General features: G+C 35.2%; 2 protein-coding genes across 9 annotated transcripts in view; both read left to right on the top strand.

Moving 5' to 3' along the window:
• Positions 1 to 6194, top strand: part of SPAST (spastin) — a 52503-nt gene extending 46309 nt beyond the window's left edge. For all 4 annotated transcript variants that reach the window (XM_053891025.1, XM_053891024.1, XM_053891023.1 and 1 more), the window contains 2 exons: positions 1097 to 1137; positions 4784 to 6194. In XM_053891025.1, coding sequence (XP_053747000.1) covers positions 1097 to 1137; positions 4784 to 4906 — 164 coding nt within the window. In that variant the 3' untranslated portion in view covers positions 4907 to 6194. The remainder of the gene's footprint in view (positions 1 to 1096; positions 1138 to 4783) is intronic.
• Positions 6195 to 13180: 6986 nt separating this feature from the next.
• The window catches only part of SLC30A6 (solute carrier family 30 member 6), a 56116-nt gene continuing 49912 nt past the window's right edge, over positions 13181 to 19384 (top strand). For all 5 annotated transcript variants that reach the window (XR_008418049.1, XR_008418050.1, XR_008418047.1 and 2 more), the window contains exons 1-2: positions 13181 to 13274; positions 17197 to 17283. Coding sequence is in view for 1 of the 5 variants with exons in the window: in XM_019448012.2 (XP_019303557.1) it covers positions 13272 to 13274; positions 17197 to 17283 (90 nt within the window). In the remaining 4 variants the exon portion in view is untranslated. The remainder of the gene's footprint in view (positions 13275 to 17196; positions 17284 to 19384) is intronic.

Here is a 19384-nt window from a genome sequence, read left to right as displayed (position 1 = left end):
CATGACCCCTATTATAAACAACAGGTTTCAGTTGTTTTTTTCTTAATTAAAAAATTTTTTATTGAAATATAGTTAATATACAAGATTATATTCGTTTCAGGTGTACAACATAGTGATTAGACAGCTCTGTACATTAAGGAGTGCTCACCATGATAAATTACCATCTGTCCTATGTTTCACTTCTTGATAGTAGGTAGCCAGCAGAAAACCCAAAGGAAAAGAAAACATTTTTAAGCAAGCGAAAAAGAAAAACAAAGGGAAAATGTTCTTTTCTGGTTTTGGGCTTTTTTCAACTTGAGTAATCTGATTATCACTTGAAATTAAAGTGTGTAAGAGAAGTTTTTACTTGTATTATTATTTGTTATCTTTTGAGGAATTGCTTTGTGTTGATTCCTATTTGTTGATTCTGAAATACCATTCTGATACCACTTTAGACTAGATATTCTCAGCTGCTTTTCCACAGGCGGCATGGGCAGTGGATGGGTGATGCTCTTAACTATGCACTCAGATTGCTGGCTGTGGTAATAAAATAGAACATGGAACATGCAGCTTCTAGAACACATCTCCTGCAGTGAGACAGTGTACTGACTCGGAATTGCTGCTTTGGAGCAAAATAAGTATAACCTTGAGAATATATTTTGAGATTCTGGCAAAGCATTCTAGTCAAACTCTTACTGCCAGAGGTACAAAATCTTGTTCAGATAGTGGACTCAAAACAGTAGCTAATATATAAACCATTTGTATTTTTTCCAGAATGTTTTAGCTATTAATTCTGAAGCAGACAAAAGCTGTTGGCTTTAAAAAAAATAACCTAAAGCCTTTGTAAAGAACAAGTTGAATCTTTTAAGTTCAATCTCAAATTGGTAAAATTTATGACTCCTAGGCAATATGCAAAGAAATTGAATGCCTCCCAGTTACTCCTAAGAAGGAATGTTATTCTAAGCATTTATAAATTGTGCTTAATATTTTGTGTCTTCCTTTTAATACAAATAATTTATATCAAACATGTACTTTTAGATCATTTTACTTGGTTTTGCTTTTCAGCAATTTAAACTTACAGACCTTTTTTTTAAAGTGGCTGTCTTATATTTTACAGAACTGAAACCAGAACAAGTAAAGAATATGTCTGCCAGTGAGGTATACTGTTCTATAATTTTCTTTGCTCTGGTTCTCTATATTGTAAGACTTCTCTTTTGTCTGGATTTTTGTCTGTGATTTGGTTAGAAGCTAGAAAAAGTTCTTTGTTTCATTTCAAAATCTAGAGGCATATCAAATTACAGTCTCTTACAATGTTCTTTGGTAATGGACAAAAATTATTGTACATAGTCATTAAGTCATTTTCTATCAAATCATGTTATGTAACTACTAAACAGAAGAAAATCATAGAAAACTTGAGGATTTTACTCTTTGTAACAAGTTAATCCCTTCATATTCTATTAGTTTTTCAGTGTTTGTTTTCCTCCTTATAAAAACAATACCAATGTAATGTGATTCATTGCAGTTTCTTAGTGTGATAGGCCCTCTTATGAGATGCTAACGCATTTCTTTTTTTTTTTTTTTTTTAATGTTTATTTATTTCTGAGAGAGAGAGAGACACAGAGTGCTAGTGGGGGAGGGTCAGAGAGGGAGGGAGACACAGAATCCGAAGCAGGCTCCAGACCCTGAGCTGTCAGCACAGATCCCATCGTGGGGCTTGAACCCACCTGAGCCGAAGTCTGACGCTTAACCAACTGACCCACCCAGGCACCCCCATACTACATTGTTTTTTATTAGTACTGGTGTTGAATTAGACTATTCTAATGGCAAGAGCCTGAAAATACACATATTTTTAAAATACCATGAATTCGTTCTGATGGAGTACATTTATTCCAGTATTACAGCATAATATCTACTCGAATTTTAGTATATGTGCTGCCGAAGCGAGCACATATCTACTTGAATTTTAATCCCATACTTAAAAATATAACTTTATCCACTATTTTAAAAATATATATGAACCTTATTTAAAAATCTTTTTATTTTTTTTTAAATTTTTTTTTTAACGTTTGTTTTTGAGACAGAGAGAGACAGAGCATGAACAGGGGAGGGTCAGAGAGAGGGAGACACAGGATCTGAAACAGGCTCCAGGCTCTGAGCCGTCAGCACAGAGCCCTACGCGGGGCTCGAACTCACAGACCGCCAGATCATGACCTGAGCCGAAGTCGGCCGCTTAACCAACTGAGCCACCCAGGCGCCCCTAAAAATCTTTTTAATGTTTATTCATTTTTGAGAGAGACATAGTGTGAGTGGGGGAGGGTCAGAAAGAGAGGGAGACGCAGAATCTGAAGCAGGCTCCGGGCTCTGAGCTGTCAGCCCAGAATCCAAGGCAGGGCTTGAACCCACCAATGGTGAGATCACACCTGAGCCGAAGTTGGACACCTAACCGACTGAGCCACCCAGGCGCCCCATATGAACCTTATTTTAAACTAAATGTTAGGAACACTAAAATTAAATATGAAACTACTGAATGAATTACAAGAAATAACATTACAGTACCTTTTGTGACCTTGTTATAAGTTTTGGTTCTGTATATTTTATCCAGTTTATTTTTTTTTTAAATTTTTTTTTTAACGTTTTTATTTATTTTTGAGACAGAGAAAGACACAGCATGAACAGGGGAGGGGCAGAGAGAGAGGGAGACACAGAATCTGAAACAGGCTCCAGGCTCTGAGCGGTCAGCACAGAGCCCGACGCGGGGCTCGAACCCACGGACCGTGAGATCATGACCTGAGCCGAAGTCAGACACTTAACCGACCGAGCCACCCAGGCGCCCCTATCCAGTTTATTTTTAATCTGATGGTTTTAGTATTAATTATTTGGTAGACTTTTAGCTGTTAGTTCCAGACTTATGAGTTAATATATATAAAATGCTTAAAGCAGACTGGCACTTACATAGTATCCTAGTAGTCACAGTATCCATATGGAGACTTACTTGTGTGTAATGTGTGGATACTGTGTATCCATATGTAAGTGTCCATAGATTTAAAAATACATAAATACTTAATGGCATTTTGATATAGAAATTAAGGAAATCTATTTTATCAGTCACATTTATGAGATGAGAGGAAAACAAGTAATTTGGTTTCTAAAATTGTATACTAGAATTTTGTAATTTTTTGTTTTATTTATTTTTTTAAAGTTTACTCATTTATTTTGAGAGAGAGAGGGCACACATGTGAGTGAACATGAGTGGGGAGGGTCAGAGAGAGAGGGGGAGAGAGAGAATCCCAACCAGGCTTTGCACTGTCAGTGTAGAGCCCCACACGGGGCTTGATTTCACAAACTGGGAGATCATGACCTGAGCCAAAATCAAGAGTCGGACACTTAACCGACTGAGCCACCCAGGTGCCCTAAGTATACTAGAATTTTATTTCGTACAACTTTAATAACTAACTGTATTGTCAGGTACTGGTTTGTATACACACATTTAGGTAAGATGAACTCCATTTGATTTTATAGTTTATAAGAATAGAAACAATTGTATTGGAATTCTGTGTTTTTAAAAGTTAATGCTAAAAATTTGGGGTTATAAATTCAGGGTATAATATACTTTGTTTTTAAAGCGCACAGTTTGTATCCAGCTTAACTTTATTATTTCATTATTTTGTTAAGACATCTTTGCTATTTATTTTTCTCTTTCTCAAATTAGCTACCATTTGCTTTTTCCTGTTGTATACATTTGTCTCTTACTAACTTCAAAATATCATATATAAATTTCATATGTATATGTACACCATACTTTACAGTTCAATTAGAATTTCATCAAAACCTTTAAAACCTTAATTTCTATAATAAATTTTATTCAGGAATATCATAGGTAGTACATTTATCATCCTTCCACACTTTGGCCTTTAGGAAGAGCCACTGTGTGTTTTATAGCTAAATAAGAAAACATGTAGGGCTCATATAGTGATTATGTGGTAACAATATATCCTTTTACTTTTTGACTAAGATTAGGCTACAAGTTACAAATGTGGGTGATTTTTATCAATCTGTGCACATCAAGATATCAGAGCGTGCGTGAAGTATTTAGGTTGGGTTTTATAAGAGTAATAAAAAGAATATATATAAATATCCAGTTGACATTTTGTCTCAGATTCTCCTTTAACTTCTTTTTGGGCAAAATACACATGTATATATTACTGACAATTTTTAAAAATGGGTCGTTTCGTGCCAAGCTCCTTTTGGGTTTTAAAAATCTCTCAGTAGATACAGATACATTGTTAACTCAGCATTGTTTTGTTCTACATTCTCATAGCCCATTAAAAAGGTCAGAAAATGAGACAAGGAATGTAAAAAGCAGTATTTCCTTAAAGTCTCATGTGCTTCTTGTAAACCCTCTTTCCCTTTTTGATAAACATAGCATGAATTTAGCTAGTGAGTGAAACTTGAGAATTCTGAAGGGTGGGATTGTGATTCTTTTTTCTGCCTGTCTATATTTTGTCACATTTTGTATAATAAGTGTTTTCTGTTTTTATAATGGGAAGATACTATGATTTAAAATGTTAATGCCTAAGAAGCTAAACACATATGTTAGTATAGCATTTTTGTAAGATTTCTTACATAGCAAACTTGCCTACCCTATAATAGGTAAAATAAGATGATTGGCGTGATTTTCTAAGAATATATTTATATAGATTTATAACATTAATGAGCAATAGCATCATTACTTCAGTCCATCTTTGGGTTAAATACTGTGTACGTATTCATCATTTGTATCGTCATGTGTTTTTTTAAAATCTAGATGAGAAATATTCGATTATCTGACTTCACTGAATCCTTGAAAAAGATAAAACGCAGCGTGAGCCCTCAAACCTTAGAAGCATACATACGTTGGAACAAGGACTTTGGCGATACCACTGTTTAAGGAAAGACCTTCATAAGCCTGCAGAACGTTTTTGCTTTCGAAGAGAGTAACACACCATCTTCGTCGAATAGTTATCAGCTACAGAAATTCAGCCTAAGTTTACAGGACTTTTCAGAGTCTTACAATTACTTGTGCACCCCAGCAGATGAACCATACAACAAATTTAAATAAAATATACAATGCAAATGGAGTATTTTGTTGAAGGCCTTCTTGCCTATGTTGCTAGTTATCCCAATGGGCACTGTAAGTTAGAGCACAACAAAAACTGATTCTGGTCTTCTTTACCAATATAATCATAATGTAAATAATAATTTGTATATTGTGTTGCAGATGAAAGTATTCCAGAGACAGTGAATGGTAGAAGACACAAGCGCCTTTGGTTGTTTGTCTTCTGATGTCTTTTCTTAAAATAGTAATTTTTCTATTTTCCTTTCCTACTGTCGTCTTTACTACAGATTAGAATACCAAACACTCTAAGTTACTTTTTTCTTCTTTCCTCTTTACAAATCCAGTGTGCCAAATGAAACTTCTTCCTATGTAACAGTAAAAGGAAAAAGTGTTTTGAAGGTTTTTGGTTTTTTTTCTTTCCATAAATCTACAGTCAGGATACAATTGCATTTTCACCTTTCTGTTACCTTGCTGCCAATTTAGAAAGCCATTTGTTGATAGCAACACAGCAAATCTAGTAAAATAGAAAAGGAGGTTAGAAGGTTTGAGTCACTCTGTCATACAACGTGTAGATCAATCCTCGTGTGACCTGCAGTATTTTTTTCTAATATATTTGTCAGAAATCTATTGTAGACTGTTAATTTATTCCTAATGGAGTTTATTTTCTGCTAGATTTATTCTAATATTTAAGAAGGCCAATTTTAACTGCCATAAAAGTGGTTCCTGTGTGAGAGAAGGGAAGTACTGAGAGCTAAGACATTTCTAATTTATTGCTCATTGCTTTCGTACTGTTTACAGGATGATTATAAGCCAGTGGATCTACCATCTTTTATTCCTAATGATGATTAATCCCGTCAATGAAACTTTAAAAATTACTGAATTTTTATACATTGCGTACATTTTATAGGTTTCTTGTGCTCACTTTGTTAACTAAAAAGTTAGTCTGTTAATCTGCCTTTTGTTCCCCCAAAAATGTACAGTAATTCCGTTTCTTGTTTGTATAAGTATGCCTGGATTTTATTACAAAACTGTCATTGTAGGAAGTAGTGACTCATATCATGGCTTTTTAAATACTGTAATAAAGGCAAATGGATATTTGCCCTTAGTTTACTGGTTAAAAGTTTGTTTACAGAAATTTTCTTTGGTGCTTTTATGTAAGATGTCATGGGTGGAATGAATAATTTTACAGTAGTAACAAAGACTTTTTCATTTAGGAGAAACACCTTTGGTTTTGAGAGAATACATTAAAAACTTGCCCTGGCTAGATAAGAATTTTATAATGAAAACATACATTCTTCTTAAATTTCCTCTTGTTCCTGTCAAGGATTTATGTAAATATAGAAGATGTTTCATTTCTTAAGATAATATGCTATTTGTAGCTGTATTTTAAATGTCTCTTCTAATCATGACCTTAGAACTCCCTAGGTAACAGAAGTGAGGCTTGGGATAAATAGAAAAAAAAATTTTTTTTAAGCCAGAACCATGCCTATTTTCAGTCATATGTTCTATCTTTTTAAGGTCTCAAACATTAAAGCATCAATTATAAAATCTTGATAATAAAAGATGATGCAATATACATACATGATGACAAGAATTGGGAATATCCAAAGTTAAGACATTTTCAATAAAGCTCATAAAATTTCACTTTGTATTTTCATTTAAAAAAAGGATTAGCATTATTCATGTGTGAATAACTGTTCAGTCATATTAAAGATCTGTGTGCTTCAAGCCCAGCTTTTAAAATATAATCTTTAAAATTATCATGATTCTACCTGCAGTAATTTAATGTAGCTCACTATTTTTATTGGAATAGTTTTTATGTAACAAAGATTTCAAATATTAAGAGGTAGACAAATTAATATTGTCATAAACACTGAGAATTATATTATTGTATGAATAACCATACAGTATAGAAATTATTTTACTTCCTTGACTAAAGTCTGAAGTTGAGCTTAGAGCTAGAGACCTACTTTCTATGACTTACTATGACCAAGTTTTATTTTAAGCGTTTTTTTTTTTTTTTCATAGAAGGATCATGAAAATAAGATAATGATCTAATAGGAGGTGTAAGGGATCGGTCTGGTCATTTTCGATAAAGATAGAAGTTGTCGAGACTTTCTGAATTAATATTAGATTGTGACCTTTTGGGTTCTGCATTGAGCTCTGTGTCATATTAACGTCATGAAAAGTAATGCTTAAAACATTCAGCTTTGGTGTGCTCAGGTTAACATGGCAGAGTTTTATAAACTACATTAAAACTTACTGATGTACAGGACTTTGAGCCAGGGGAAAAAGCAGTACTGTCTTTCTAGATAAGGGTAAAAGCTTAATATTTTTTATTTTTTTTTAAATGTTTTTATTTATTTTTGAGAGACGGAGTGCAAGTGGGGGAGGGGCAGAGAGCAAGGGAGACCCAGAATCTGAAACAGGATCTAGGCTCTGGGCTGTCAGCACAGAGCCCAATGCAGGGCTCAAACCCACAAACTGCGAGATCATGATCTGAGCTGAGCCAAAGTTGGATGCCCAACTGACTAAGCCAGCCAGGCAACCCAGGTAAAAGCATATTCTAAGTCAGTCTACCCACTGAGGTTATTAGATTTCTGACTGTGCTTTGTGCTTGGGAAGAAGTGGAGGAAAAGCAGCTACTAGCATTCCAATGTAAGTAAATACGCAGCAGTCTTTGTTTATAGGCTAGAATTCTTTATATTTTGTACAAAAATGAATTCTTTAAAAAAAATTTTTTTTAACGTTTATTTTTGAGACAGAGACAGAGCATGAACGGGGGAGGGTCAGAGAGAGGGAGACACAGAATCTGAAACAGGCTCCAGGCTCTGAGCTGTCAGCACAGAGCCTGACGCGGGGCTCGAACTCACGGACCATGAGATCATGACCTGCGCTGAAGTCAGACGCTTAACCGACTGAGCCACCCAGGTGCCCCAAAAATGAATTCTTTTGGTAGAATGAGCCTTTTACAGGTTGGCTTTTGACTCTTAAGTCAAAGGATTTTCCTTGAAATGCTTCAAATTTTAATTTGGTCTTTTGTACTTCAGAAAAAAAAAATGAATTAGGTTCAGCTGCATAAAGAGGGTTTTTATCCTAATGGAGTGGAAATAAATAAATTTTATTTTGCCTTTAACTTGTTTATTTGAAATGTGAGGTTTCAGAGGTTGCAGTGTAGCAGTAGCTTGTATTGGACTAACTCTTGCCAATAATTATAAACTAAATATAAAAAGCAATAATTAGAAGACTCTAGAGAGCAAGCAGAAATAGGCAGAAATTGCACAAAATCATGTACTAGAAGAGATCCACATTAACTAGCTTTTGCCCCAAGGGCAATTTCCAGTTTGTGCACTGTGCTTAGAAATAGACTTCGAGTAGAATGTAATAGTCTTTCTGGGCTGAGGGGACATTTGGGGCTTGTAGAACAGCTGGAAATTAGGAGAGAAATCTTGAAAAGAATTTCAGAACTATAAGCCCTAGAATATGCCTACAAATTTCTTTCAAATCCTTAGTGAACTCCAAAATTGTACCTGTGCAGTATAATAGTCAAACCTAGCAGAAAGCAATAGTTGAAGTCTAACAAACTGTAGAGAAGAAGTAGCTGCCAGGGGAATACAAAGTTCAAAATTTTCACTAAGAGACATTTAGTAAGTATTTTGGGTTTCCCATTGAAATCCAAAAAGGACCATAATAAGGAGAAAGCACAGCATCCAAGACCTAAGGGCCATACTTTTGTTAGGACTATGGGCAAAAGGATAAACTCACTGTAACAAAGTTTAAAATAAAGCTTTCACAGCATCAAGATTATCCATTGGTAATTTAACAGCTAGCCAGCAGAAAACACATTTTAGAAGAAAATAGAATCCAGAGTCCTCACAACATATCCACAAAGTCCAGTACACAGTAAAAAATTAATCATACAAAGAAAAATTAAATCCATAATCAACATAAAATATGTAGAAGCAAATGGAGAGATGACCCACAGGTTGGAATTAACACAGTTATTTTAAAACAGTTTTAATACTTTTTAAAGAATAGGGAAAAAAGATGGATGAACAGATTAGGATTTTCAGTGGAGAAATAGAAGTTAAAAACCAAATGGAAAGTCTGGTAATGAAAAGTAAAAATCTGAAATGAAATCTATAGTATCTGAAATAAATTTCACTGGATGGGCTTCAGAGTAAACTGGACACAGCAGAAGGAAGACCCCCAGAAGACAAGCCAATATAATTACAAATTCAAGCACAGAGGAAGAAAAAAAGAAATAGCAAAGGTTTGATACTTGTGGGACAATATCAATATTTTTTGTTTTACTTTATTTTTAATTCATGTGTCATTTTTGTTTTACATATTTTTATTTAAATTCTAGTTATTTAACATATAGTGTAATACTGGTTTCAGGAGTAGGGGAAAATATCAGTCTTATTTACCTCTGGTTTGAGGACCGAAAAGTAGAGGAGAGGAAGAGAATGGGGCAAAAGAAACATTTGAAGCAGTCATACCTAAAGTTGCCCTCGATTTGATGAAAGACATCAACTTACAGATACCAAAAGTTCAGTGAACCCCAAGAAGAATAAATACAACAGAGATCATATCTGGATACATCAGATTGCAAAAAATAAAAAAAAGCAAAAATATTTTATAAGCAGCCAAGGAGAGGAAATGATATTACATTCAAACCATCATTGACCCCAGAATATAGACTAACCAAAATGATACATGGATAAGACAGGGAATGTCCTCACGGAGGCCCAGGATAACCAAGGCACAATTTGACAAGTCACTTTTTCAACAATTGATTGCCAGTCTAATGGAACTTCCAATTGTTAGGTCTTAGAACTGGCTAGGATTGAATTGAAGGTTTAGCAGGTTTATACTCCACATCTGTTTCTTTTGGAACAGTCCCTTATACATTAAACAAATAATATGTGAACAAAACACATGCAACGAGACTTTATAATACAGATAATAGCAAAAGAGCTGGAAGAAGAATAAGGTTAACAGCAAAAATATTTTCAAAATAAAAAGCCTGATGACATTTTATACAAAGATCTAGGTCTAATTACAAAATAGTATACCTCCAAACTAAAAGGACTAATTACTCAAATAACCCGTTTCTGTGTTTCCTACTTTGTTGAGTGTTTTTCCAAGTAGGGGTGTTGGATTTGTCAAATGCTTTTTCTGCATCTATTGAGATGATCATGTGATTATCTGTCCTTTATTATTATGGCATATCACACTGATTTTCATATGTTGAACCAACTTTTCATTCCTGTGATAATTCCCACTCATTCCTGGTATATGATTCATTTTATATGTTGGTGGATTCATTTTGCTATTTTGTTGAGGTTTTTTGCATCATATTCACACAGAATGTTGGTCTGTAGTTTTCTTGTCTTTGTCTAGTTTTGGTATCAAGGGTAACTCTGGCTTTGTAAGGAACTGGAGAGTGTTCCCTCTTATTTTGGGGGAAGAGTTTGTGAATGGTTGGTGCTAATTCTTTAAATATTTGGTAGAATTCACCAGTAAAACCATCTTTGCCTGAGCTTTTCTTTGTGTAAAGTTTTTTTTCTTTAATTATAAATTCAATATTTTGTTAAATGTCTAATTGAATTTTCTATTTTTTCTTGAGTCTGTTTCAGACATTTGTGTCTTTATAGAAATTAGTCTGTTTCATCTAGGTTATCTAATTTGTTGGCATTCAATTGTTTATAATATTCCCTTATTATCCTCTTTATTTCTGCAAAACCAATAGTAAAATGTCTTCTTTCTTTCCTGATTTTTATTAATTTGAGTCTTCTCCTTTTCTTGGTCAGTCTAGGTAAAGCTATGCCAATTTCATTGATCTTTTCAAAGAACCAATTTTTGGTTTTGTTTAGTTTTTTATTTTTCTATTCTCTATTTATGTATTTCCTCTCCAAGCTTTATTAGTTACTTCCTTTTGTTTGCTTTTGTTTGCACTTACTATGATGGAAAGTTAGTTTATTGATTTGAGATCTTACCTCTTTTTAAAATATAGACATTTATAGCTATAAATTTCCACCTACAGCTTTTGCTATATCCAGTACATTTTGTATGTTGAATTTTCATTTTCATTCAGGTCAGTGTGTTTTCAAAGTTCTCTTGAGATTTTTTTCTTTGACCTACTGACTTAAAGACTATGTTTTTTAAATTTCCAGAAGATGTGAAAATCCCAAATTTCCTGTAGTTTTGGATTTTTAATTTCATTCCAGTATTTCTGGAGAACATATTTTCTATTTTAATCCTTTTAAATTTTTTGAAAAATGTTTTATGACCTAACATATGTACTATCCTGGAAAATGCTTCAGATGCACCTGAGAAGAATGTGTATTCTGCTGTTACTGGATGGTGTATTCTAGAGATATATTAGGTCTAATAGGTATATAGTATTGCTCAAGTCTTCTGTTTCATTGTTGATCTCCTGTATAGTTCTTTCCTATGATTTTATACCCAATTCCCTGTAGTATATCTTCTTTTTTAAAATAGCTTGAGAGATTTCTTTATGCTACATTTATACCCTGTTATACTCATCACTGAGGAATTATGTACGTTAAGGCACATGCCTATGATTGAATTTTTTAAGGCCAGTAATACAAAATTCTGGGAAAATTAAGATACAAGAGAAAGAAAAGTCAGAATACATCCTTACACAAAACAGTACAATATGTACTGTTTGATTCCAATTTTGTTTTTAAAAAGACTGTAAAGAAACGTCAAAAATCAATGATTTGCTCTGTGTAAATGAAGCAATAACGTCCTAATCTGTCTTCCTGCTTCTAATCTTGTCCAGGAGTAGTTAGCACAGAGCAACAGGTAAGGCTTAGAACTAAGTTGTGTCCTACAGAATTCCAGCTTTGTTAGTAAGTGTGTGACCTTGGCACACAATTTTCCAAGCAGGGATTAAAATAGTATCTGTATCAAATGGCTGTTATGAGGATTAAATGAGCTAAGACATGTTAAACGCTTAGAATGGTGCCTACCGCATAAGTGCTTAGTAAATGTTTGCTCTTACCATCCACCTCCAGTCCAGTCTCCATATCACAGTGTAAAGGTCACTCCCTTGTTAAAATCCTCCACCAGCTTCCTGTTTAAGCAAAAAACAACAATCCTCTTACCCCTAAGTTAGAAATTCCTGCTTCATCTGACCCATTTACCATTTAGATCTCTTCATTTCTTCCCCTCAAGCACAAAGCTCCAGACATACGGTCTTCTTTCGGTTCTTCAAACACTCCTGCTTGTTTTTGACTCAGGCACACGGCTTCTTTATCCTGCCTTGAATAATCTTCGCAGAAAGACTTTTGTCTTTCAGAAGTCAAATTTTATTTCCTTTCTCTGACTACTATAAATGAGCTACTCAATCACACTTTGTAGCATGACTCTATTAATAATTTCCTTGTTTCAAGCCGGCTCAACCAGGGCTGAACCCATGACCTGGAGATCAAGACCTGAGATGAGATCAAGAGTCAGATACCCAACCAATTGTACCACTCAGGCTCTACCCCACCTCACCTCATAACTCTATTTTTACATGACACTATCAATATATTAAACATTGTTTTCTCCCTACTTGTTTTGTGCCTTCTTACTAGTATTTAATTTTCATAAGACTATTTCCTGATACTTATGTGCTGGAGACTCAATCGTTATCAAACTATTTTATTTCCTGTATTCTATAATATTACTTACGTAATAAAATTAATTGTATGTCAATTTAGTGTTTTAGGAAATAGAACACGATATTCTGTAATTAGTCTGAGTTCAAATTCAACTACTACAGAGACCCAGATGTACGCCTCTGGGCAAGCTTCTTACTCTTCCGGCTTCCTCAAATGGGAATACTATTTATTTCACAAGGTATTGCAAAAAAATTAAATCACGTAACATAAAAATGTTCAGCACTAAGTGAAAATTTGCCAGCATTAGAAATAAATGCCAAAGGCTCCTTGACTTTAGCTCTCTACTCCACCTAAGCCTCGGTAGGGTCGCTCTAGCCTCTACCTTCACCTCTATAGAACTCAGGGGCAACCCAGGAGGGGGCGGGAACAAGAGGTCCATGCACGCACTTCCGCCCCCGCGTCTCTCTCAGCCAATCGGCCTCTGATACCCCACCCCTTCCGCTCTAGGGAAAAACTAGCTCCCAGGGCGTCTTCCGGCGGGAGCTGTGCTGCTCCTTATCATGGTGAGTTGGCTGGGGGTGTGAGGGCTTCTGTCGTAGGTGATTCCTCTTATCTGTTCTCAACCTGAAGCGGCCTTGACATGCCTCAGCTGCCCAGAGGAGGGGGTCCTCGAAGTTGTCCTCCGGCGTCCGGGGAGAAGCGGCTGACGTCCGAAGCATTCCTCCTAGAGTTCTGATCCCTCTTCGCTCCCTCACCCCGTTCCTTAGACGCTCGGGATCCCAGCCCTGCTCGAGGACGAGTTTCCAATTCTTAGCAAGTTTGACTTTCCCCTGCCGAGATTTACTTGCTATAGAAATAAGTCTCCACAGGCGTCAGCGACTACCCCAGCAAAAGATGCGAAAACAAGTCCCCAACAACAGCGACCCTATTTAGTGAGGCTTATAGTGACAACACTGTTGGCCTTAATATGAATAGGGTATTGAGACTGACTCCCCACTGTGCAACTTGGCTTTATGGAGTGCCTGATGCAGCTTTCAAAAGGCCAGTGACTGGAGAAAGTCCAGGTGTTGGTAAAACGTCTTTGGTGCACTTTTCCCCGGCGTTTGTAGATTCCAGTATACCTTATGGTTTGGGGGATGTGATGTTTAATCTAAAGGGGTTTTGTAAGAGAAATTAGTCCCGTTATGCCTTTAGAAATCAAGTGTATGGCTCTCCGAATTTTATCAAAAGATATATTGATTGTAACTTTAGCGTCAAAAGAGGTATGCACCATTTTATCTAAAAAATTCATGGATTTCTTACTGATAGATACGGAGGAGAAAAGGACCACGTTTCAGTGTGCCTAAGCCATTGTTACTCTAAGTCTTTTTCCTTGAGTGGGTATGGTCGATAAAATGTTTCATTTATACTTATTTTTTTTCTGTAAATTTTCTGTAATCCCTCTTTTACACACAGAAAGTGGGTAAAAGTTTACTTTTGGGGATCTAACCAAATAGCCTTCGAGCTCCTTTCTTCAAAATACTCACCACTGTGTAGCCAGAATTAAGTTTATAAAATTTGACCATGCTACTCCCTTGCTCACTTGATTAAAATCCTTCCATTCACCACGCCGCATAATCCTCAAGATAAAGTCCTGTTTGCCACGGCATACCAACGTGTTGTCAAGCTTCTTTATAGCCTCTTTTTGCATATACTTATTTTCATTTTCCGGTCACAGTGAACAGCTTGCAGATCATGCTCTAAGGATTAGGCCTTTGCACCTAACTCATGCATGCTCTTCTGCGGAAATCATTGATCTCTCACTACTCATTATTATCAGTGTAATCCTTACATGTCCTTTAGTCTCTCATGAGCCTTTCTGCCCTGTCTCCAGATTCTGTTAGGCACCTCCTCCATGGTCCCATAATAACTTGGTGCTAATTACCAATAACATCTGGCCCTTAACAGACTGTTAAAATTGTGTATTCAGGTGTCTTTCTCACTTCCTAGACTGTAAGCTCTTTGAGAGCAGGACCTCTGTATTCACTCTGGTATTCCCAGAGCCTTGTAACAGTGCCTGGCCCAGAAGAGGTTTTTCAATATAAACCTGTTTTATAAAACACCAAATAAATATCTATGGCACTAAATTTTTATGCTTGAAACAGTAATACAGGAAAATAGTAGCATTTAAGGTATTATATGCAAAGCACAGTGCTAGCTTAGAAAATGTAAAGGAAATAATAGCCCTTGTCATTAGTGAAGTTACCAAAAAATTAACTTCAGTGCAAGATGACAAGATGAAAGCTATCCTCTGGTTCATTACAAAGCAAGTGGCATAAAAAACAGTATCTTTTGGAATAATCTAGGAAGGCTTCATATAGAAAGTCACCCATGAAACGGTGCTTTGTGCCTTACTTCATCACTCTGAATCTACTTTTCATTACTCTCATTTGAACGAGGAAACAGAGGTCAAGTAACTTGCCAGGTATTACAGGGCTGTTAGAGCTTGGGTTAGACAAGTCTGGCCTTTTCATTCTAGAGTGTTAACCATCATGAGACAGGGGTACACCAGTTTAGTTTGAGTTGATTTCCTACCTGAAGCAAGAGGTAAAGCTGGAAAGAAACTGAGGCTAGGTCATTGAAAGCATTGAATTTCAGATTGTAAAATTAGGAGTTTATCTTGATAGCAGTGGACAGCCAATGTAATTTTGGAAAAAGTGACATGAATTTAGGATTTTCGTGGGTTCTTACCTCTTTTAGCTAATATCAGAATGGCATCAGAAATGGCCCTCTGCCTTTTAAAAACCTTATTGTCTCAACCTAAAACTTAAGTTAAAGTAACTTAAATAATTTAAAGTGGGATGAAGGTAGAAGATAACAGTATTAAGCAGAATTTATTTTTGGGACAAAATAACTGACATATAACTCATTAAGAATAGGGTATATTCATTAACATTAACATTCATTAGCATTTCAAATGAAAGTAGCATATTGTTCCTTTTCACCTGAAGTAGCTTAGCAAAGCCTTAGAGTTACACACACACTGTCTTTATTCGGATAGCAAAATCAGTAACACTTTGTTCTAATGCTTTATTTTTATATTTTAAAGTCTGTTTCACTTAAAAAATTTTTTATTATGGAAATTTTCAAACATAGGAAAGTAGAGTATAATGGGCCCCCGTGTAGCCATCACTTGGCCTCAACGATTATCAACATTCTGGTTTTTTTATGCCAGATTTCTAGTGGCTCAACCTTATTTTTTGCCTTTTCTGAGTCTCAACCTAATGTAACTAATGACATGTCTGAGTTTTGAAGGATGGGATATATATTTTTTTTATATAACTACTGAGATGTTCCCAGATGCTAACTGTGGGAAAATCATACCTGTGCTCGAGTTGAATCTGAGTTTTCCTCACTTTAAATCTGTTAACATTCAGTTCCACTGCTTTTTGTGGAGTTTAAGTGTTTAAGTCAAAGCAGCCAGTGGTAATGAGGTAGAAATGTAGTATGGTTGTTAATGGTGATCATGGCCTTACCATCTAGGAAAGCATTTTGCTAAAATTAAAATCCAAATAAATATTTAAGTACATGGCACTTAGCAATCAAATTATTGTACATGACCCACTGAAAATTGTGAAAGACTTTTTTTTTTTATCCCTAGAAACAGTACTTTGCTTTTGGAATAATAATTAAAAATTATTTTTTCCACAGTTTGTCTTTCCTCCCAGAGTTTTCTTTGTTTTTATTTTTCATAGGGTATTATATTCCCAAGATAGTGATGAAATTATACATCCATAAATTTCTTCAAGTACTCGATAGTTTTGTGTTTTAACAGAATAAAAAATCAAAGTAAGAAATATAGTAAGGATCCAACTTAATTTTTCCAAGAAACCATGTATTGAGTAGCTTATATTTTCTCCTGCTGATGTTGGATACTGCTTTAATCATAAAACAGTTTCCCATATGTGCTTAAACTCTCCTTTATGCTAAGGTTTCCTATACTTGAGTGACAAATTCTAGTCTCCAGTTAACATTTCTTCTCTTGCTAACCCCACCGCCATGCCTTTTCTCTACTGGACCCATACTGTGAACTAACAAGGACTACAGAGGCTAGCCAGAATGCTAGATACTTTGCCTAAGACAGAACCTCTTGATTAGGTAAATGTAATATTTTATTTCCAGCAGAGCTGTTTGGCAAATGGTTTGCTTTTCTGGTTCAAAATTACCTAATCCACTTAAAAATAAAAGGGTATAGTCTGGTGCTAAAATGCCTGGGTTTGAATTTCTGCTCAGTCAGTTGTTAGCAATGTCCCCTTGGACAATTTACTAAAAATTGTTTCCAGCTCATAGATTATTGTGAGAGTTAAAAAGATACTTATAAAGTGTTTAGAATAATTGCCACATACTGAGTGTTCAGTAAATGTTGTTACTATTATATCGCATCACAGGATATGAAAAAGATTACATGCTTAAATGCTGATTTGTTTATTTTTGTTTATTTTAAAGGGGACAATTCATCTCTTTAGAAAACCACAGAGATCTTTTTTTGGCAAGTTACTACAGGAATTTAGACTTGTAGCAGCTGACCGAAGGGTAAGTTATTTATTAACTCTATTTTTAATCATTGCACAGACAACATAATGACATTGAAAAAGATCATTTTTAAGGTACAAAGAAATTACTCTTGATCCCACCACACTGGTTTTATTTTTAAGTAAACTCTACACCCAATGTGGGATTTGAACTCAACAACCCTGAGATCAAGAGTCACATGCTCTACTGACTGAGTCAGCCAGGCGCCCCACCACACTGTTTTCATTTTTTTATGTTGGATAAGCAATTTTTTTTTAAAGTAATCTCTGTGCCCAGTGTGGGGCTCTAACGCACAACCCCAAGATCAAGAGTTGCGTGCTCTACCAACTGAGTGAGCCAGGCACCCCTGAATAAGCACATTTTTAATGTAAAAGTATAGTATTTTCATACACAGTTGTTTGCTTGGGAGGAAGCTAGGCTTCAGTTTAGGTTCTTATTCTAATTCTAATGAGTGTTAAAGATAAATTATTTTGTGATTGCCTTTTATTTATTTTTTTCAGCATCTCAACTTTATTTTTTACCTTTTTTTTTTTTTTTTTTTTTTTTTTTTTTACAAATCTAATAATAGGTGTAGTTTGAAGCCATGTTTACTTATTTTTAGTGTATGGAAGGAAAAATAATTTATGCTTTGATACTGTAAGTAAAAAGATAATTGGTTTGATCTCAGGGTTGTGAATTCAAGCCCCATATTGGTCACCAATATACACCTAGTTTTGTTTTCATTGTTCTCGTTATTGTGTAAATTATACTATAAGCTCCCTGAAGACAGTGACTGTATCTTATTTTGTCCACTTTTTAATAAAAGTACAAAATAAGCAATAAATATGTGAAGAATTTCAAATACACCTAGCTTCACTGGAATATAAGTAAACCAGTGATATTGGCCATATATTGTGATACTCGACTAGAGACTCTGTTCTTTGTTTTTTATCACTGTATCTTCTGTTTGCTAAAACCTTGGAATATAGACAGAACTCAATAATTCTAATATTTGCAAATAGTATACTGCTGTGGTTGTTAAAGAGCCAAAGGTAGGAAATTCATCTGCTACTTGTGTGTCTAGTCCGTTTAGGATGATCTTTTGAAAACAGGTAAGTAGAACTTTATAATGTTCTATGGAAAGCAACCACATTACAGAAGTAAACAGGAAACTCCTGAACCATATACAGTACACCACAGAATTGGTAGTAGGAACAAAACTGATCTAGGAACACCTACATTGTGCAGATAACTCTATCATAACTTAAATCTTACAAGATGTACCCTAGCTCGTCTCTTTTTACTACTACTCCTATCTTAGTTCTTGGTAATTTCTTATAAGGAAGATCCTTACCTCTCAGTTCCTTACTTCCTTACCACAAATAATCTTGTCATACATCCCTTCCAACTATCCACTTCTATGATCATACTATAGACATTATCATTTATAATAGCTAAAACTGCCTGTTGTCTCATTTTCAAGCATTTCACTCATAGTTACCATCTGTCTTTCCAGTTCACTCCTTGTATTACCCCAATTCCAGTAATTCTTCAGTCTTACTAGGATCTCTAATCCATTGACTGCCATCCTTTCACTATTTTTTACTTCTCTTATCCTCATTTGCTTACTTATCCAGTTTAGATTCTTTGGTTCATCATCACCAATTTCATGCATATGTCTTAAACTCCTTTGTGCCCTCCTTCCATCTATCTCTCATCCTCTGATACTTTCTGCAAATCCTTAACATCATTAAGTTTACTTTCCTCCTACTCTGTGGCTGCACCCAATTGAATGTAGCCTGAGAGAAACGTGGTGACTGGTCTGATTTTAAATTCATGGTCAAGTATGCCATTAGAGCTGCCCATTCTATATTTTTTAGTTCATTCACTTTTCCATTTTTCTAGATGGTTATTTCAACCCATTTTCTTTCACTTCTGTCCTCAAACTTCCAAAACCTTATTCATCCTCACTCTGACCTATTGGTCTTGCTTCCTGTTTCACTAAAGGAAAAGAAGTAATCAGAAAACGCTTCCACATCCTGTCATCCACCAACACTATCTTTGCGCCTGTCTCTATAAACGAACTCTGTTCTTTTTAAGGCCAGTGCCTCTACTTGTTGCT

Source organism: Panthera pardus, unplaced genomic scaffold (genome assembly GCF_024362965.1).
Source record: "Panthera pardus isolate Hobbes unplaced genomic scaffold, ASM2436296v1 HiC_scaffold_26, whole genome shotgun sequence".
Lineage (NCBI taxonomy): Eukaryota > Metazoa > Chordata > Mammalia > Carnivora > Felidae > Panthera > Panthera pardus.
This window is presented reverse-complemented; position numbering and strand designations above follow the sequence as displayed.